Genomic DNA, 15973 nt, shown 5'->3' on the forward strand with positions numbered 1-15973 from the left:
GCAAGACCCCTTGTGAATCGAGTAGGTAATATGCCATTAATTATGTATTATTAAACTAACCACAACTAGTATCTGTACTGTAATGGCCGTGTGATGTGTGTGATATGCTGGAACTGCTCCTGCCTGTGCTGTACGTGTCCTGTGGTAGGGTAGAGTGAGTGTGTGTGTGTGAGAGAGAGAGACAGAGAGAGAAGCTTGCACTCACTACTGTCTGTGCTCTACCTGCTCTGTGGTGGGGTAGTGTGTGTGTGTGTGTGTGTGTGTGTGTGTGAGAGAGAGAGAGAGAGAGAAGCCTGCACTTACTGCTGTCTGTGCTCTCCTGTGGAGGGGCAGTGTGTGTGTGTGTGTGTGTGTGTGTGTGTGAGAGAGAGACAGAGAGAGAAGCTTGCACTCACTACTGTCTGTGCTCTACCTGCTCTGTGGTGGGGTAGTGTGTGTGTGTGTGTGTGTATGTGTGTGTGTGTGTGTGCGCGCGTGAGAGAGAGAGATAGAGAGAGAAGCCTGCACTTGCTGTCTGTGCTCTCCTGTGGAGGGGCAATGTGTGTGTGTGTGTGTGAGAGAGAGAGAGAGAGAGAGAAGCCTGCACTTACTGCTGTCTGTGCTCTACCTGCTCTGTGGTAGGGTAGTGTGTGTGTGTGTGTGTGAGAGAGAGAGAGAGAAGCCTGCACTTACTGCTGTCTGTGCTCTACCTGCTCTGTGTGTGTGTGTGTGTGTGTGTGAGAGAGAGAGAGAAGCCTGCACTTCATGCTGTCTGTGCTCTAACTGCTCTGTGGTAGGGTAGTGTGTGTGTGTGTGAGAGAGAGAGAAGCCTGCACTTACTGCTGTCTGTGTTCTACCTGCTCTGTGGTGTGGCAGAGTGTGTGTGTGAGAGAGAGAGAGAGAGAGAGAGAGAGAGAGAGAAGCCTGCACTTACTGCTGTCTGTGCTCTACCTGCTCTGTGGTAGGGTAGTGTGTGTGTGTGTGAGAGAGAGAGAAGCCTGCACTTACTGCTGTCTGTGTTCTACCTGCTCTGTGGTGTGGCAGAGTGTGTGTGTGAGAGAGAGAGAGAGAGAGAGAGAAGCCTGCACTTACTGCTGTCTGTGCTCTACCTGCTCTGTGGTGGGGTAGTGTGTGTGTGTGTGAGAGAGAGAGAGAGAAGCCTGCACTTACTGCTGTCTGTGCTCTACCTGCTCTGTGGTGGGGTAGTGTGTGTGTGTGTGTGTGTGTCTGAGTGTGAGTATGTGTGAGAGAGAGAGAGAGAAAAGCCTGCACTCACTGCTGTCTGTGCTCTCCTGTGGTGGGGCAGTGTGTGTGTGTGTGTGTGTGTGTGTGTGTGTGTGTGTGTGTCTGAGTGTGAGTATGTGTGAGAGAGAGAGAGAGAAAAGCCTGCACTCACTGCTGCCTGTGCTCTCCTGTGGTGGGGCAGTGTGCGTGAGGGGATCTTGCACTGCTCCTACTTGTGTGGGGGAAACAAAGCTAGGAGTTTAGCCCTGTTTTTCAGCACTAGGCACCTTACTTAGGCTTCTGAATCTAGGGAAATGAATTGCAGGCTGAAATTTTAGGATCGTAAGCGAATCGTCAGGTGACCTAAATTTAAGAGCTCGGCCTTTGTTGAATGTCAGCCTCTAAATTTACTTTATACAAAGTGAATAAGAGTAATAAGCGTATAAGCAGATTTCTAATTGTCCATCGCTGTAACGATTGACTTCAAGAACCTTAGACGATGAGAGCTGGAAAACCCAGGGCTGATTCTGCTCTTCCTGCCAACCTGCAGACCAACTAAACATGGCTGTCCTCTCCTTCCCTAGCCAGAGCAAACGGCGCCAGAGGGACACCGGTGCGGCCACTAGACGGGGCAACCGATCTCATGCAACCCTGCTGGCCTCGGCCGGGAGCCCCAGCATGACAGGTAAGCGCGCAATGCCTAGGAACCCGGCGAAGGTGGCCCACGCCGATGTTGTGCGCCCAGACCCCGCGCGAGGCGGCTCGGGCGAAGACCTAGGAGGGAGGGGGGGGGGCCCGGTGGTTGTGCACCGGTGACTCCCGGAGGCTGGATGCAGGGGTGGTAGGGGGGGCAACCTGCTTGCGTGGGACCATTGCTGCTGAGCATGGACGAGGGGGGATCCCTAGGCAGGCGGAAATGAAGGCTCGTGGTACCATAGCTCGATAGAGCTGGAGGTCCAAGGGGAACGGGAGGAAACTGATGGTAAAAAAAACCCCCAAAACATCGCAGAAGGCCCTATGGCAGCCAAATCCATCCACCATGCCTGCTCCCAGTATCTCTCGCCTCCTCTCGGGATCTTACTCCAGAGTCTTCTTCTCCTTTTGTACTCCACAACATTTTGCACGCTTTTATTTTGATGAGGAATAAAAGGTGTGTGTAACTCTTTCCCCTGGCTTGCCCTTCACTTTGTTCACAGTCTCTATGTCGTCCCCTTTTGGGTCTTATTCCCGAGTCTCCTCTCCGACTTGCTGATTTGCGTTTCAGCAGCTGAGAAACAGGATGCATTGCAAAGCTCTCTAACACTGTCAGACCTGGAAACACCTGCCCCTCCACCCCTCCCACGGCAGAGACGGGGAGAAGAGCCGATCTCCCACCCTTACTGCTACCTCCATGTATGTGCTTAAAAACACGCTACCCGCCCGCCCCTTGTGGCCCAGCTCCTTCCCCCTCTCCTGGTGGGTTCTGCGTCACCCCAGGCCCCCCCTTTCCCTCGGGTTCGCTTCCCTCCTCTGAGCATCCCCCAGGCTCTCCAATGTCCTCCGTGTGAGTGGGGGGGGGGGGGGGGGGGGAGGGCCCAGAACTGGTGGCGGTGGTCCAGCAGCAGCGGGCACCGGGGTATTGAGTAGTGTAGGGGACTCCAGGGGTGATCCGAGTAACTGCAGAACTGCAATGGGCCTGATGCCTGCGCAGGGCAAAACATCAGATATTACAGTTAAGAACAGAATTACCAGGCATATGGACAGACAAAGGCTTAACTGCGGGCGGAAGCCAACGCGACTTTAGCAAAGGGAAACTGCGTCTTACCAATCCATTGGAATTTTTTTTTGAAGGCATAAATGGATAAGGGCAAGTTGGTTGCCATACCATGCCTGGATTTTCAGAAGGCGTAGGGGGGGGGGGGGGGTGGAGATGAGCGGGCAAGTGCCCTGTCGTGAACCGGTGACCAGTTATAAAGTGAGGACAGTGGGACTTCACCGCTGGTCAGTTCTTCTCGACGGAGAGCAGCGGAGTGCCCCAGGGAGGGCTCTGTCCCGCGACCCGCTGTGGTTTAACATATTCGTTGAACGGCCCGTTGAGAGGGAGCAACGAGTGGGGGGGAGGGCGTAGATTTTGCCAGCCACGCAAAATTATCTAAAGCGAGTGAGCTGACGTCCTGAGAGCGGGGGGGGGGGGGGGGGGGGGGGGATGGAGACCGGACATCCAAACGGCAGATGACATTTAATGTGCACACGTAGATTAAAAATAATTCTGGGTATACGCAATGCTGGCTTTCGTATTAAGAGGAAAAGGCTTCTTGGCAGGGTGGGGTCATTCTTAACAGTGTGTTGAAATCTTCTGGTCAGTGTGCAGCAGCGGCCAAGAAAGCAAATAGAATGCTCGGGATTATTAGGAAAGGACTGGAGAATAACACAGAGAATATCCTAATGCCTCTGTGTCGCTCCGTGGTGCGACCCCATCTTGGGTATTGTGTGCAGGTCTGGTCACCACATCTCAAGAAAGATACAGCAGAATCAGAAAAGGTATAGAGAAGGGCGACCAAGATGATAAAGGGGATGGAACGTCTCCCCTATGAGGAAAGGCTGAAGAGGATGTGATGGAGGTCTATAAAACGGGTAAATAGGGAACGGTTGGTTAACTCTGTCAGGACTAGGGAACACTCCCTGAAACGAACAAGCAGCAGCTTTAAAACGAAACGTTATCTGTCTTGCGTCTCTCACTTGTACATTCTGCCCATAAGAGTCAAACTGTGCCGGGTGGCTCACGACGGCACACGGACGGGTGCACAGGGAGCGTTTTCTTCAGTCGGTGCCCGGCTAAAGCTTATGGAGCTTTGTCGCCAGGAAAGACGGTGGAGGCCGGGTGGTAAGACCGTTGGTTTCTCCGCCTCCTAAATCCTTGGGGGACAGCAAAACCCCCCCCCCCCCCCACCCCGAAACTGACATTCGTTTTGGGATGCGCCGGGTCCTTCCAGGCCACCTGGGCAGGCCAGCGCCGGAGACAGGATGCCGGGCTCGATGGATCATCGGCCTGATCCTCGGTGCTGGCAGGTCTTAATTGCCAGGCTTAAAAGCATGTCAGTTGGGGGGGGGGGTCCTTGGCTTTTTCGGTCCTTCCTTTGATCTCCCATCTCTCATTCGCAGAATATGACTGCCGCGCCGAGGAGAACAGCTGGATATCCTGCACCAACTGCCACAATGGTAAGACTTTTGGGAAGACAGGCAAAGGCCACCATCTTGTTAGATTATATGATGGTCTTGCAGCTCCAGGGCTTGCAAGAGGCAGCCATTTTGAGGTCTTGCGGCATCTCCTCTTGGGTCAGGAAGCCATTTTTGTGGGCTCAGTCCGACCAGCAGAAATGGAGGCAGCCATTGACCCTGAGAAAGCCCAAAGGTTCCCACAGCTCAGCCCCCCCCTTTACGTCTCTCACTGTCTTCACAGGCTCGGGGTGCTACGTCTCCTACACCCTCCTCGCCGCTGGCGTGGCCGGGATCGCCTTGATGACGGCAGTCGTCACGCTGCTCATCGTGTGCGTCTGCAGGAGGATCCAGAAAGGTACCTAAATCGGAATAACCTGGGCCGTCCTATTGGCTACAATCGACGGGAAAGGGGAGGGAGGGGTATCAGCCGCTGGAGAGAAAGGGGGTGATGACAAATCTGAATGACTTGTTATATCGGTGAGGGGGGGGGGGAATAAATATCTAAATTAGCAACAGCATTTTGCCATCACAGATAAGGCGAAAAGTAACAAAATACGCCATTTGCATGAGCAATTTAAATTTTCTAACAATTGCATGCGTTATATGTATTTAGTTATTTAGTTATTTATTTATTGTTTTGCTATGGATCAACTTTACGGTGACCAAAACATAAACGTTTTTTCCATACATTTTTTGCCAGTTTTTTTCGTGGGTGCGGAGCTGGGGGGGAGGGGCAGAGGTGGGGGCAGAGCTCCGGGAAAAGTCTCCCGCAGAGGAGTCTTTACCACGTTCGGTCTCTCTCTGATATTAATAGTCTTAAAAAAAACCCAAAAAACATTTTTTTATTGTTTTTCAGCGAGGCGGCGGAAATCCATTATGGTGAGTTGAGGAATGCGCCGAATGAGACCAGAGAGGAAAGGAGGAATGGAGAGCATGGGTGAGGGAGGGGGGGGGAGAGGGATGACAGAAAGGAAGAGAACAGAGGGAGAAGGAGAAGAAAAAGAGAGAGAGGGAGAAAAAGACTGGAGGAGGGGTAGAAAGGGGAAGGAAGAGAGAGAGGAGGAGTCAGAGCGGAAGCTCCATGGAGGAGGAACTGTCCCTATTTTATGGACCTCATACACCTAGAAGCACTGCAGAAATATTATATAGCAGTGATGGACAGGGGGGAGAGAGAGAAAGGGAAAATAGAGGGGAAGGAGAGGGAGAGAGAGGGAAAGGGATGAGGGAAAGAGACAGAGGGAAGAGGAGACAAGGAGAGGAAAAAAAGGAAGACATGGGGAGAGAGAAAGAGATGATGGGAAGTGTAGAAAGGGAGGGAGAGAGAGAAGAGAGGATCTGGGGAGGGGGTGGGGGGGGGAGAGGGACAGATATGTATTTAATTGCGATCACTTATAGCCCGCACCCTCCAAAGTTCGGGGCGGGGTACATAAAACCGTACACAATGATAGCAACGAAACTTAATATAAAACAACCTCTACAGTCTCGGAAAACAAGATTATAAATGACATCAGTTAGGATCTAATTATCAAACATGGAAAAAAACAATTTCCTGGCATATCTCAGGGCTAGCACTGCCGGTCTAAGTGATCTTTGAAGGCGATCTTACATGAGAGAGATTTTTTTGTTTTTAGGTTCTTCGGTGTCTGCGACGCTGTGGAGTGCGTTGGGAAAATGTAGGGCCCGCCCGCCTGCTGTAGAGATCTCCCTTTCCTCAGTGGGTTCAAGACGAGCTTGGCGAGGGGAAGGAAAGGCTAAAAACTGTTGCCCGGAGGGTCACAAAGCATGGCAGTGTGTGGGGGGGGGACGGGACATATATTTTTAGGGTTGATTTGATCCAGGGAGAATTTGTATTGTGAAGTGGGTCGTGAATCATGAAAGCCAGTTTGTATCGGAGGGGCCGTTGTGTAAGCAACCGGTTGTAGTGAAAAAACGAACAGGCGTAATGTGTTGCTTGTGGGTGGTTTCCAGTGAGCATCTGAACGATTTTGTAAGGGCCGCCACGTGTTTTGAGGTAGCCAGTGAATAAGGAATTGTAGTAGTCGAGAGATGGGTCAATGATCTGTTGCGTTTAGGATTGGCTTAATATGTCTTAACAATTTTAGTTTGCTAAATGAAATTTGAATGGTTGCGGAGATATGATGCTTCAAATTGAGGGTCTGGTACTACTCCTGAATTATGGACGGTTGGATATTTTAAAGATCTGGTTGTCAAAAGTAAAATGTGCCGGTATTATGCATATGACGGCGCGACCCATGATAGTGATCTCAGTTGGGTTGTTTTTGGTTTTTTTTAGGTTGAGCACTAGGCCTGATATGGGATAATAACCACGACTTAATACTTGAAAGACAACAGAGTAAGAAAATGTGAGCGTGGAAATCCAGGATGATTTGATTGGAAAGAAAAACTGTATGCCACCTGCATACAGCTTGCGTGTCAGTCCTAAAGAGGTGTCGGGTAGATGTTGAAGAGAGCTGGCGAGCGTGAGGAACCTTAGTGGTACTCCAGAGGTTAGTGAGAGAACCATGTAGATGTTACATTGGCTATTCTCACTTGCTGTGACCTGTTAGTGAGATATGAGGTGAACCAGGCATTGCGCGTTGCCACCTGATGCCTCCTTCAGTTGTGTGGGATAAGAGACTTCCATGGTGAACAGTGTCAAATGCTGCAGTTATGTCCAAGAAAACAAGCCTATAAGAGTGAGGTACCTGAATCAAAGCCTCTCATAACGGAATCAACACTCGGTAACAACAGAGTTGCTGTGCTACGGTTGCTCCTAAAATCAAACTGATATTGGTCTAATGCTGTTTTTGGGGCTAGGAAATTGGTCAATTGTTTGGGAAGAGCATCTTCGATTATTTTACTTGAATAGGAAATTGAAGAAATGGACGAAGATGTTGAAAAAACAGGATTTTTTTGGGCTTGGTGGAAGAGTAGCTCTTTTTGAGTAATTTAGGAAGGGAGCCTGATGATATCATCCAGAGATGGGTTCTATGATCTCATGTTGAGGCACTTTTAACCGCGGAGTTGAACATGGATCTGACGGAGATGAAGTCGATATCCAAAGGGTTCCGGCTGTGAGATCTGTTCACATCCAAGACCACATTATCGGAGGACTGAAGCAGAGTATGCCAGGAAGCGTTGCGGTTATTTCTGCAGTGTTGTCAGAAAAAAAAAAAGGTGGCAGCTGTGGGTTGATAAATGTCCGTGGAAGGATTAGTGAGTGTTTGATGAATTGTTGATGTAGGGTGGCTGGTAGGGCTTTTTATAATGTAGAATAATTCCTGTGGTTTTATTAATTGAGGGAATGGTGAATAAAACGGAAAATGTCATAATGCCTCTGTATCGCTCCATGGTGAGACCGCACCTTGAATACTGTGTACAATTCTGGTCGCCGCATCTCAAAAAAGATATAATTGCGATGGAGAAGGTACAGAGAAGGGCAACCAAAATGATAAAGGGGATGGAACAGCTCCCCTATGAGGAAAGGCTGAAGAGGTTAGGACTTTTCAGCTTGGAGAAGAGACGACTGAGGGGGGATATGATAGAGGTGTTTAAAATCATGAGAGGTCTAGAACAGGTAGATGTGAATCGGTTATTTACTCTTTCGGATAATAGAAAGACTAGGGGGCACTCCATGAAGTTAGCATGTGGCACATTTAAAACTAATTGGAGAAAGTTCTTTTTCACTCAGCGCACAATTAAACTCTGGAATTTGTTGCCAGAGGATGTGGTTGGTTGCAGTTGCAGTAGTATAGCTGTGTTTAAAAAGGATTGGATAAGTTCTTGGAGGAGAAGTCCATTACCTGCTATTAATTAAGTTCACTTAGGGGCGGATTTTAAAAGGAGCGCGAATAGCCTACTTTTGTTTGCGCTCCAGGCGCAAACAAAGTACGCTGGATTTTAGTAGATACGCGCGGAGCCGCGCGTATCTGCTAAAAACCTGGATCGGCGCGCGCAAGGCTATGGATTTGTATAGCCGGCGCGCGCCGAGCCGCGCAGCCTACCCCCCGTTCCCTCCAAGGCCGCTCCGAAATCGGAGCGGCCTCGGAAGGGAACTTTCCTTTGCCCCTCCCCTCACCCTTCCCCTCCCTTCCCCTACCTAACCCACCCGCCCAGCCCTGTCTAAACCCCCCCCCTTACCTTTGTCGGGGGATTTACGCCTCCCAGAGGGAGGCGTAAATCCCCGCGCGTCAGCGGGCCTCCTGCGCGCCGGGACGCAACCTGGGGGCGGGTCCGGAGGGCGGCGGCCACCGCCCCCGGGCCGCCCCGGGCCGTAGCCATGCCCCCGGGCCCGCCCCCGGAACGCTCCCGACACGCCCCGAAAACGCCGCACGGTTCGGGCCCGCCCCCCGACACGCCCCCTTCGAAAACCCCGGGACTTACGCGAGTCCCGGGGCTCTGCGCGTGCCGGTAGGCCTATGTAAAATAGGCTTACCGGCGCGCAGGGCCCTGCTCGCGTAAATCCGCCCGGTTTTGGGCGGATTTACGCGAGCAGGGCTCTGAAAATCCGCCCCTTAGAGAATAGTCACTGCCATTTACAACGGTAACATGGAATAGACTTAGTTTTTGGGTACTTGCCAGGTTCTTATGGCCTGGATTGGCTTCTGTTGGAAACAGGATGCTGGGCTTGATGGACCCTTGGTCTGACCCTGTTCTTATGACTTGATTCTCTTATTGAAATATGCTTTTTGTTTTTTGTAGCCGTTCTACAGAGATTTAGGGACCGACGACAAGTCACATGATGTGTATTGAGGGTTTGTCGTCTCCCATTTTGCCTCTTCTCTTCAAAGTACTTGCTCCTATATGGTCAACGTATGTGTGTACCGTCTTGCACTAGGTATTTCGTACACCAATATGAGGTTTTAGAGTTGCAAAGCTGCTCGGTGATGGATTGTAGTGAGTCAGACCAGTACTAGACCATGTTTTCTAATCAACCATCAGGAAAAACTGAGAATGCATTAGATATCTGGACTTAGAATAGATCAGAATCGATATGGGCACGTTTGATATAGTCACACTCTGATGTGGATTAGTCATTGTTGATGTTACCTTCACAAGGAAATTATCCGGACCATGGGACGTCCTTGATCATAAGCTGGTCAGGATTCCACAAAAGGTCATCTGGTCAAATCTCTGGGGCAAATGCCCCTTTGTTCGTCTGTTTTTCCAGGTACATGCTTATGTGCCCACATTTTTCATTCAATTTGTGTTTTAATTCGTTTGATGTAATACTAAGTTTGGTTTATCGATAATTCTTATTACGTACGCCTTGTTATATGTATTCCACATGCTCAATGTAATTTCTAACTTTAGTTCTCTGTAAACCGATGTGATATGTACTATTACATGAACATCAGTATACAAAAGCCTTTAAAATAAATAAATAAATAAATAAATCTGGACCTGTGTAAATTAGATCAAGAGTGTAGCCTGCCTTGTACGTTGGTGTGGATGGATATCCAGTTTAGTTTAGGGCTCTGTCCTGGGGTAATAATTTCTCTGCTTCCTGATTCCTTGCAGGAGGAAGAGGAAGAGAAGGAGGGAAGCCTTCACTACGCCTCTCTCCAGAACCTGCAGAGACCGTCCGGGGGCGAGCGGCATCGCAGCTCAGAGAACAGGACCTGCTACGCCAGCCTGGCTGAGCTGGCGGGGGAACGGGAGACCCGGCTGGGGCAGGGCGCGGATCCCCTGATGCGGGACACCCCGACGCCCTCCCAGGAGGACTCCTGAGACGGCTTTCCCTATGCCCTGCAGTGCCTGGCATGCCGACCACCCCAGCACGGGGTCCTTCCGCCTCTCATCCACCTCTCATCGGGGAGGGGGGGGGGGGGCATCGTTCACGAGCTCTCTCTCTCTCCTTATCATCCCCTACCTGACTCTCACTGGGGAATCGCTGCGCACAGACCTTTCCCAGGCTTTCATTGGTTGGCCCCTCCCCCCCACATCTTGAATCCAGGGCACTGTGCTGTAGTGGTGGTTGTGGGGGGGGGGGGGTGCCCTCATGCTTCAGAGGAGACTCCATCCCTCCCTTTGTAACTCCCAGCCGTATGGGGTACCGGGGCGGAGGGGGGAGGGGGGCTATGGTCGTCACCTTCTTGAATACCGTCTTCATTTCTGAGCACCTGTCTCGCAAGGACCCAGTGCACCCAGAAAAGGGAGAGGGATGAGCGGAGTGTGCAGAACGGGGAGATCGACGAGCAGGAGCCACATCTGGGAATGGGACTCATGGCGGGGGGAGGGGGGGCAGAGGGAAGGGTCTCTGTCCCGACTGTACAGAATACGAGGAGTAGTAGCCACAGCGGGAAATGAGAACTTGAGGGGGGGGGGGGGGGGGCGGCGGAATCTCACCCAAGCAGCAGCGGCCACGGCGGGGAACGGGACCCATCCGGGACTCCCTCCTTGCAATACAGAGCCCCGAGTAGCTGCGGCCACAGAGAGGAATGGGACCCACGGGGCAGTTCTCTCCCTGTAGTACAGAGCCTGAGGAACAGTGGCCACAGCGGGGAATGGGACTCACGGGGCAGTTCTCTCCCTGTAGTGCAGAGCCTGAGGAACAGTGGCCACAGCGGGGAATGGGACCCATGGGGCAGTTCTCTCCCTGTAGTGCAGAGCCTGAGGAACAGTGGCCACAGGGGGGAATGGGACCCACGGGGCAGTTCTCTCCCTGTAGTGCATAGCCTGAGGAACAGTGGCCACAGGGGGGAATGGGACCCACGGGGCAGTTCTCTCCCTGTAGTACAGAGCCTGAGGAACAGTGGCCACAGGGGGGAATGGGACCCACGGGGCAGTTCTCTCCCTGTAGTACAGAGCCTGAGGAACAGTGGCCACAGAGAGGAATGGGACCCACGGGGCAGTTCTCTCCCTGTAGTACAGAGCCTGAGGAACAGTGGCCACAGCGGGGAATGGGACTCACGGGGCAGTTCTCTCCCTGTAGTGCAGAGCCTGAGGAACAGTGGCCACAGGGGGGAATGGGACCCACGGGGCAGTTCTCTCCCTGTAGTACAGAGCCTGAGGAACAGTGGCCACAGGGGGGGAATGGGACTCACGGGGCAATTCTCTCCCTGTAGTACAGAGCCTGAGGAACAGTGGCCACAGCGGGGAATGGGACCCACGGGGCAGTTCTCTCCCTGTAGTGCAGAGCCTGAGGAACAGTGGCCACAGCGGGGAATGGGACCCACGGGGCAGTTCTCTCCCTGTAGTACAGAGCCTGAGGAACAGTGGCCACAGGGGGGAATGGGACTCACGGGGCAGTTCTCTCCCTGTAGTACAGAGCCTGAGGAACAGTGGCCACAGCGGGGAATGGGACCCACGGGGCAGTTCTCTCCCTGTAGTGCAGAGCCTGAGGAACAGTGGCCACAGCGGGGAATGGGACCTACGAGGGGGGTGGGGGGGAGTAAGGGTCTTTGGACTTTGAGGTACAAATTCATCTCAGCCTGTCTCACTGATTCTTCCTATCTGGCTGAAAAAAACCTAAAATCCTGTTCGCGGAAGCGATCCCTGTTAACGGAGAGCCGGCTGAGGCCCAGTACACTCGTCACACCCCCTACTACTACTACTGTAAAGCATTTATATAGCAGTACAAGGTGCATGCATGCCACGCTGCACGGAGAGAAGGCACGAGAGAGGGCAATCCCCGCTCTGTGGAGCTTACAGGCTAAGTCAAAAGAGGCCAGGAGAGAAGAAGGGGAAGGTTAAGAGCGTCAAGGTGGTTTAAGAGCTGAAGATTACGGGTCATTCAGCCTCATTGAGTACAGCAGTAAGAACCCCTCGCCTCGGCACACGCCTAGCACGCGGGGGGGGAGCCTCCCCGCACACAGATGCTGACAAAAAAAAAAGTGAACTGGAAACCCTGGGCAGCAGAGGAAGAGAAGCAGAAATGCGTTTCCCTCTAAGCTGCGCAAAATCCAAAGATTTTCAGAAAGGCTCACACTTCCCAAAGCTGAGAGAGAAAATCTGGGACTTCCCACAAAAAAAATAAAATAAAAAGGGATGAGCGTTGGAGAGAGAGAGAGAGAGGAGAAACAGCGGTGAGGGGAGCAAACTTTGTTCCCTCCTGCCTGGAGGCCAGAACCGTGATTTGACCTGAGATAAGACTGAACGGCACCATAGTAACATAACCTGGTAACATCGTGAAGGACGACGGCAGATAAAAAACAAAATGATCCCATCTGCCTAGAAAGGCTTCTGTTAAGGGTGGTAACAGCTGCTGCTCCATGCAGGTTACCTCCAAGCTTTCTGAAAGGGTAGTAACAGCTGCCGCTCAGTGCAGGTTACCCCCAAGCTTTCTATAAGGGTAGTAACAGCTGCCGCTCAGTGCAGGCTACCCCCAAGCTTTCTATAAGGGTAGTAACAGCTGCCGCTCAGTGCAGGTTACCCCCAAGCTTTCTATAAGGGTAGTAACAGCTGCCGCCCCATGCAGGCTACCCCCAAGCTTTCTAAGGGTAGTAAAGCTGCTGCTCCATGCAGGTTACCTCCAAGCTTTCTGAAAGGGTAGTAACAGCTGCCGCCCAGTGCAGGTTACCCCCAAGCCTTCTGTTAAGGGTAGTAAAGCTGCCGCTCAGTGCAGGTTACCCCCAAGCTTTCTGTAAGGGTAGTAACAGCTGCTTCTCCATGCAGGCTACCTCCAAGCTTTCTGTTAATGGTAGTAAAGCTGCTGCTCCATGCAGGCTACTCCCAAGCTTTCTGTTAAGGGTATTAACAGCTGCCGCTCCATGCAGGCTACCTCCAAGCTTTCTGTTAATGGTAGTAAAGCTGCTGCTCCATGCAGGCTACTCCCAAGCTTTCTGTTAAGGGTATTAACAGCTGCCGCTCATTTCAGGTTACCCCCAAGCCTTCTGTTAAGGGTAGTAAAGCTGCCGCTCAGTGCAGGTTACCCCCAAGCTTTCTGTAAGGGTAGTAACAGCTGCTGCTCCATGCAGGCTACCCCTAAGCCTTTTAAGGATAAAATAGCTGCCACTCAGTACAAGTTACCCCCAAGCCTTCTGTTAAGGGTAGTAAAGCTGCCGCTCCATGCAGGCTACCCCCAAACCTTCTGTCAAGGGCAGTAGCAACCGCCGCTCCGTGCAAGCAACCCCCATGCTGAAATATGACTGCCTAAGGGCGGGGGGGGGGGGGGCAACAAAAGTGCCCCTGCCTGGAGGGTCACCAGCGGGCGAGGTCCAAGGAGGTAGGTGCGCAAGTGGTCTTGTGTCTGAGGTGCCTGTCTGGACCGAACGGCTCAGCAGAACCCACCAGCCGGCCTGGTTCCGGCTCGCCTTCCTTCCTGCCTCCTGGTCCTGAGAGGGTGGGCCGGCGGGCCCCAGGGTGGGAGGGTATTTCCAGGCCCACGGGATCATAGTTTGCAGGTGGCACGGCGGGGGTGGGGGGTGGGGCAGGAGTGCTGCGGATTTGCCGGTGGCCGCGTCTGTGTTGGTTCTTTTTTTGCCAGGAACGTTATTTCTGTGTTGAAGTGCGCTCTTCAAAACCCCTTGACCCCCCTTTTGTGATTTCTCCTCCGCAGTCAAGTGTTCCATTAAAGTTCCCTTTATGCTTTTGGACAAGAGCGGGACGTGCGCCAGGCGTTTTCTTTCGCTGCGAGCAGCCGCTACAGGGAATCTCTGTGGGCCTTAAAAAATGAACAGCGTGGGTCAGAGCTCCCCGGCTTGCACACCCCCCCCCCGGACACCCAGTACTGAAGGAACACAGAGCGGCAGGGGCTGACCTCAACCAGCTGCCGGTCATCACGCACTAATGGCCCGAGGAGCACGGGAAGCCACCTCTCACACCATAAGAGGTCGCTCGCCCCACCCCAGTGACTTATGGCACCAACAACCAAGAGCGGCCAATTGCTTTCAATATCTCAGATGTACCTTTTTCAGTTTTCTTTTATAACTGGGTTTTATATATTTTATTGTAAACCGAAGTGATGTTCCAACGAACGTCGGTATAAAAAAAAAAAGCAAATAAATAAATAAATGCAAGATGCCCTCTTATAGCATAAGAGACATCAGTCGCAAAGGCAATTTACTGTGAGGGACCCACGTTAAATGCCGCCTCTTATAACCGTAAAAGAGACGTCGTCAGGGTGTTGCGCACGGCGCCCAGGAAGCCAGCCCTTTCCCAATGTAACTCCCGGGGCTCTTTCCCCATAAGGCTCAAAGTGTTTTTTCCGGTAACAGGAGGCGGAGGCACAGGACAACTGTTGCAACCTTTGTCCCTGCAGACTTCCCGATACCGCTTTTATCAGAAGAGTACATCATCATCTGGGTGATAACGACAATGACTTCTGCAACCGGGTTCCTCAAAACCCCTTCCCTTCACCCGCCTCCTCCTCCAGAGGGCAAGCCCTGCCACCCGCGCCTCCGGATCCGGAGGGTGCCGAGCGGACAGGGGACAAAGGGGGGGCCGGCGGAACCGCGGAGGCAGACATGGGCCGGCACCGGTTCTAGGCTCACCGGCGCCCAGGGCGGAAACTGAAATCGCCCCCCCTCCCCCCTCAGGCAGTGCCATCTCTCTCTCTCCCACCCAGCCTCTGCCCATCCCCTCTGCCCTCTGACCCCCCTTGCCCGAAATGCCCTCTCTCCCCTTTTTCTGCCCTGCAGCCTTCCCTACCCCCCCCCCCCCGGCGGGCTGATCCTTCACCCACCACCCCCCCCCCCCCCACCACCAGGGCCGGAAGCCTCCCTTCCTCCCGCACGGCGTTCCCGAGTCTCCCGCTCGCAGGCGTCCTACGGAAGGGCGCGGGAGGGAGGGAGGGAGCGAGCCCCAGGCAGCGTGCGGCAGCGATACGTCCGTGCCAGATTTAGGGGCCCGCCGAAGGAAGGGCCTAGCGTGCGAGGGCAAACTGTAAAACAGAAGGGCAAACCTGGTGCTCATGGCTCCGGGTCCCGCTCCCGGTTCTGACCGAGCCGGAAACCCCAAAGGGTGGCAGCGGGGAAACCGTCCGGGCTGACGGAACAGATCGGTGAAGTGTTTGACTTCTTTCCTCGATAACCTTGGTTGCGATAAAAAAGAGAAAAACAAAGAAAAACCGCCCTCACCATAACCTCGCCTTCCTCTGCCACAGGTGCTGACATGACGGGAGCAGAGTTGCACGTCCCCTCCCCGCATGCCTACCGCGCTCATCCGCTGACTCACACACTCCGGAGTTAATCCGAATTCCCCCAAGGCCCGACACCTCCGCCGGGCACGTCTCAGAGCCCACCTGCCACGGTTCACGTCCGCCCCCTAAATGTATCACGTTTAGCACGTTACTGCAGAGCGGCACTGGAGCGCAAAGCTCGGGATGTGGTTTTTTTTTTTTTTTTCCTGTAGCCGATGTCTCTGTGCATAAATGATTCCCTTTCGGATGCTGCCTCAGGATCCCCGGCTTAGGTCTTGCCGCAGTTTATTTATTTATTTAAGAACATAAGAACCTGCCATACTGGGTCAGACCGAGGGTCCATCAATCCCAGCATCCTGTTTCCAACAGTGGCCAATCCAGGCCATAAGAACCTGGCAAGTACCCAAAAACTAAGTCTATTCCATGTAACCATTGCTAATGGCAGTGGCTATTCTCTAAGTGAACTTAATAGCAGATAATGGACTTCTCCTC

General features: G+C 52.8%; 1 protein-coding gene across 2 annotated transcripts in view; it reads right to left on the bottom strand.

Moving 5' to 3' along the window:
• Positions 1 to 15491, bottom strand: part of AIF1 (allograft inflammatory factor 1) — a 38013-nt gene extending 22522 nt beyond the window's left edge. Inside the window, exon 1 of one of the 2 annotated variants that reach the window (XM_029585915.1) lies at positions 15420 to 15491. In XM_029585915.1, the coding sequence (XP_029441775.1) occupies positions 15420 to 15489 (70 nt within the window). In that variant the 5' untranslated portion in view covers positions 15490 to 15491. Of the gene's footprint in view, positions 1 to 15244; positions 15380 to 15419 lie in introns of those variants that run through there. The other variant, XM_029585918.1, reaches the window with a different exon arrangement.
• Positions 15492 to 15973: the final 482 nt, after the last annotated feature.

The sequence above is a fragment of the Rhinatrema bivittatum genome, unplaced genomic scaffold (assembly GCF_901001135.1).
Source record: "Rhinatrema bivittatum unplaced genomic scaffold, aRhiBiv1.1, whole genome shotgun sequence".
Lineage (NCBI taxonomy): Eukaryota > Metazoa > Chordata > Amphibia > Gymnophiona > Rhinatrematidae > Rhinatrema > Rhinatrema bivittatum.